Below are 4,985 nucleotides of genomic sequence, written 5' to 3'. Positions count from 1 at the left end.
ATGTGCCAAGACTGAATAAAATCAGGGGAATCGTGCAGGTCTTTAAATAAGATATGAATAGTCAGAGTTGTGTTCAGAAAATATGTCATACATAATAAGGAATTCTATAATGAAATAAATCAATTAATACTTTGTACAGAAAATAATAGAAATGATGATTCTCACTATTTGAAATAATTTGAATGATGATTGCACCCACATTGGAAATGGTACATTCCGGATCATACGTCATCCATTGTTTACAAAATATCGAGGGTTGTTCGCTTACTTGCTTTTCTGCCGAGCAACGTGGTGAGAGGAAGGAACTGAGCTACGCTCCCATTCATTTCGAAATTACAGCCAAGAAACACACAAAATACAACAAAATGCCTTGTCGAAAGGAGGACTACATCCTCTTGGAGCAGTCTGTTACCGTCGATTCAAAAGAAGTGGACGCTTTGGTCACGAAAATCGGTGAGGCGCTGCAGCTTCACAACAATAGTGCTAATCAAAAGACGATGTCATGTCTCCACGGTCTCACCAGCAACTGCAGCAGTAACAACATCATCAAACAAGCAAACAATGGCGTGGCCCTGCAAAAACGTACCGGGTGCTGCATACGGCTTCGAAACCGGAGGCAACGTAGTAACAGAGCTAGTCCATACAGCTTCCCTGGCTCAAGTAACCAGGAGTGGGACAATTTCAAACGTTGGGACCGAAAGGGGATCAACGCAGCTGTCGAGAAGGACGACCCACATCAGTTACTTCAGGAATTAATATTGTCTGGGAATCTAATCAAAGAAGCAGTCAGGCGGCTGCAGTTCTCTACGACGGAGTGTGGAGATATTTCGGACAATCTGCAATGCTGATGTTGCGGACAATGTATTCATTAATGATATTTTACGGACAAAACTATTTTGCTGACATAGCTAGACTATACATGTTGAGAACGATTAAATGTCATGGTGGTAACGTCGTTAGCATGTCTACTTTGTGACCGCTAATTTAGGTTTTTCATTTAGCCAATGAGTTAGCTAGTTAACGTTAGCCATGTTTGTTTAACTCACTTCATCTTGATGGTTCGTTAGATTTTTGTTTATGGGTGGGGACTCCTTTTCACACTTCGTTGGCTTAGTTAGTAGCTAGTTATGTAAACCAAGTGAAAGCTTTACGTTGACATTGTTTACAACTCTAATCTCAGGCCGCCAACATTGCCTGTTTTGGTTCTTTAGTTTGAATCGGGTCGTTTCAAATCTAAGGTCTTACGTTACTAGTTAGCATTCTAGGCTAGCGCCACACTCATACCAGGGTTAATTCCGAACCCCCAGCAAGGCAGCACTGTGACTGCTTCGACGGCAGCTTTGTATTTCCTTTACGCAGAAGGAACGGGATCGACAACCAGCTACCAAACCGTGTAAGAGACGGAGGCAGGCGACATTTCAAATGGTTCTGACTAAATGTCTTTTCGAACTGGCTGGGGGCGGTGTATTTTTTTTTCTTCATATTGGCATACGGATGTGTTTCATTTCCCCCATTGTCTGTGTCAAGTGATTTACCATGACCACTTCGCAACGAAGTATTTTATAATGTTCCTGAGTATTCAGGCCTTTGTCTTAAAATAAACACGGTGTTTTTCAATTTTGTGTGTGTTTTTCGCCATCAGATAAAGGTTCCAGTAAAATATAGCAAGTAACTACAGTATTTGGGAAGCCTGTCGACATACTACACAAAACGCTGCCGTATGTACAATGAACAAAAATATAAACATGCAACAATTTCAAATATTTTAATGCGTTCATAAGGTAATCAGTACATTTGTCCCATTCTATGGATTTCACATATGCATTTGTTGGTCACATATACATTGAAATAATTAGGGGTGTGGATCAGAATACCAGTCAGTATCTGGTGTGATCACCATTTGACTCATGGAACGCGACATCTCCTTCGCATTGAGTTGATTGTGGCCTGTGGAAATTCTGTCCTGCTCCTTTCTCTTCAATGGCTGTGCGAAGTCGGATATTGGCGGGAACTGGAATAAGCTGTTCTACTCGTCAAGTCAGAGCATCCCAAATTATCGATGGGTGACATGTCTGGTAAGTATGCAGGCCATGAAAGAACTGGGACATTTTCAGCTTCCAGGAAACACGTAGATCCTTGCGACAAGGAACCATGCATTGTAATGCTGAAACACGAGGCGATGGCGGCGGACGAATGGCATGACAATGTGCCTCTGGATTTCGTCACGGTATCTCAGTGCATTCAAATTGGCATCGATAAAATGCAATTGTGTTCGTTGTCGGTAGTTTATGCCTGCCCATGCCATAACCCCACTACCACCATGGGGCACTCTGTTCACAACGTTGACATCAGCAAACCAATCGCACACACTACACCATACACGCTGATATCTGCTCCGTGCAGTTGAAACCGGAATTCATCCGTGGAGAGCACACTTCTCCAGCTTGTCAGTGGCCATCGAAGGTGAGCATTTGCCCACTGAAGTCGGTTACGACTCTAAACTATCGCCAGGTGAAAACCCTTGTGAGGACAAAGATCACACAGACGAGCTTCCCTGGGATGGTTTCTGTCAGTTTGCAGAAATTATTAGGTTGCGCAAACCCACAGCTTCGTCAGGGTGGCTGGTCTCAGACAATCCTGGATGTGAAGGTCCTGGGCTGGCATGGTTATACATGGTCTGCAGTTGTGAGGCTGGTTGAATGTACTGCCAAATTCTCTAAACAACGTTGGAGGTGGCTTATAGTACATTAATTAACATTACATTCTCTGGTAACAGCTCTGGTCTGCATTCCTGCAGTCAGCATGCCAATTGCATGTTCCCTCAAAACTTGAGACATCTGTGACATTGTGTTGTGTAACAAAACTGCACATGTTAGTGGCCTTTTATTGTCCCCAGTGCAATGTGCATCTGTGTAATGATCATGCTGTTTAATCAGCTTCTTTATATGCCACACCTGTCAGATTATCTTGGCAAAATGAGAAATTCTCACTAACAGGGATGTAAACATGTGTGCAATTTTTTGGGGAGAAATAAACTTTTCATGAGTGTGGAATATTTCTGCAATCTTTTATTTCAGCTCAAACAACATGGGACCAACACTTTACATGTTGTGTTTATATTTTTTTTCAGTGTAGTTTCATAGCTGATTACACTTTCCCCATTTTAAATGTACTGCTTTATTTATTCCATCAATTAATGCTCAAAAACATTTAACCCCTGTTCAATATGTTTTTCGGGGAAAATGTTGGGCCCTGCCTGTGTGTGTGGTCACTGTTGGAAAGGACAGATGTCCATTTTCTACAGTGTTATGTTCCTGGGTTTGCCCCCAGTGGCCTACACTACACTGGTCGACGAGAGTTTGTGGAAAACTTGTTTTGCTCTTCTCTTTACTATATAGCCAGTGTGAGGGCCAATAAATTGTTGAAGTGTCTCCTCCCCCATTCATTTTATACTGGATGTTCAGCTACACCTCATTATCATTTATGGTCACAATAACAGATGTTCATGCAAAGAAAGAATAGATGGTGTCATGTTTTGGTTGTATTTTACTGGGGAACATTCTCATAACTGATTATCCAGAAATCACACCCTGTTATGTCAAAGAATACCCAAGTGAATCTCCATAGAGGTCTAGGGATCAAAAGATGCCAACATATGAATTGAAGAAGAGAACCACCACTGTTGACCCAAAACCTTATTACTTTCTATATGACACAATAGAGTTGTTCTGAAGTAGGCTACATTAGGAAAATGTTGCAATATTCCCTCTTTCTAGACTATGGTGTGACCCAAAATCAGATCCATGTCCACACCTACAGCTGAAGTCGGAAGTTTACATACACTTATGTTGGAGTCATTAAAACTCATTTTTCAACCACTCCACAAATTTCTTATCAAACTATAGTTTTGGCAAGTCTGTTAGGACATCTACTTTGTGCATGACACAAGTCATTTTTCCAACAATTGTTTACAGATTATTTCACTGTATCACAATTCCAGTGGGTCAGAATATTACATACACTAAGTTGACTGTGCCTTTAAACAGCTTGGAAAATTCCAGAAAATGATGTCATGGCTTTAGAAGCTTCTGATAGGCTAATTGACATAATTTGAGTTAATTGGAGGTGTACCTGTGGATGTATTTCAAGGCCTACCTTCAAACTTGGTGCCTCTTTGCTTGACATCATGGGAAAATCAAAAGAAATCAGCCAAGACCTCAGAAAAGAATTGTAGACCTCCACAACTCTGGTTCATCCTTGGGAGTAATTTCCAAAAGCCTGAAGGTACCACGTTCATCTGTACAAACAATAGTAGGCAAGTATAAACACCATGGGATCACGCAGCTGTCATACCGCTCAGGAAAGAGACACGTTCTGTCTCCTAGAGATGAACGTACTTTGGTGCAAAAAGTGCAAATCAATCCCTGAACAACAGCAAAGGACCTTGTGAAGATTTGAGGAAACTGGTACAAAAGTATCTATATCCACAGTAAAACGAGTCCTATATCGACATAACCTGAAAGGCTGCTCAGCAAGGAAGAAGCCACTGCTCCAAAACCGCCATAAAACAGCCAGACTACAGTTTGCAACTGCACATGGGGACAAAGATCGTACTTTTTGGAGAAATGTCCTCTGATGAAACAAAAATATAACTGTTTGGCCATAATGACCATCGTTACGTTTAGAGGAAAGAGGTGGAGGCTTGCAAGCCGAAGAACACCAACCCAACTGTGAAGCACGGAGGTGGCAGCATCATGTTGTGGGGGTGCTTTGCTGTAGGAGGGACTGGTGCACTTCACAAAATAGATGGCATCATGAGGTAGAGAAAGTATGTGGATATATTGAAGCAACATCTCAAGACATCAGTCAGGAAGTTAAAGCTTGGTCGCAAATGGGTCTTCCAAATGGACAATGACCCCAAGCATACTTCCAAAGTTGTGGCAAAATGGCTTAAGGACAACAAAGTCAAGGTATTGGAGTGGCCA

At 41.8% G+C, this 4,985-nt stretch overlaps 1 protein-coding gene across 1 annotated transcript; it reads left to right on the top strand.

The window, feature by feature from the left end:
• The first annotated feature begins 259 nt into the window (after nucleotides 1-259).
• On the top strand, nucleotides 260-1,617 carry LOC129838151 (GSK-3-binding protein-like). The gene has a single exon (XM_055904904.1). The coding sequence runs from the start codon at nucleotides 366-368 to the stop codon at nucleotides 846-848; it is 483 nt and encodes a 160-aa protein (XP_055760879.1). The 5' UTR covers nucleotides 260-365; the 3' UTR covers nucleotides 849-1,617.
• Nucleotides 1,618-4,985: the final 3,368 nt, after the last annotated feature.

This window comes from Salvelinus fontinalis, chromosome 38, assembly GCF_029448725.1.
Source record: "Salvelinus fontinalis isolate EN_2023a chromosome 38, ASM2944872v1, whole genome shotgun sequence".
Lineage (NCBI taxonomy): Eukaryota > Metazoa > Chordata > Actinopteri > Salmoniformes > Salmonidae > Salvelinus > Salvelinus fontinalis.
Note: the sequence above shows the minus strand (reverse complement) of the source record. Positions and strands in the feature narration are given on the sequence as shown.

Bases quoted from the DNA above. Each gene is read 5' to 3' on its own strand.
- LOC129838151 (XM_055904904.1), top strand. From the start codon at position 366: ATGCCTTGTCGAAAGGAGGACTACATCCTCTTGGAGCAGTCTGTTACC.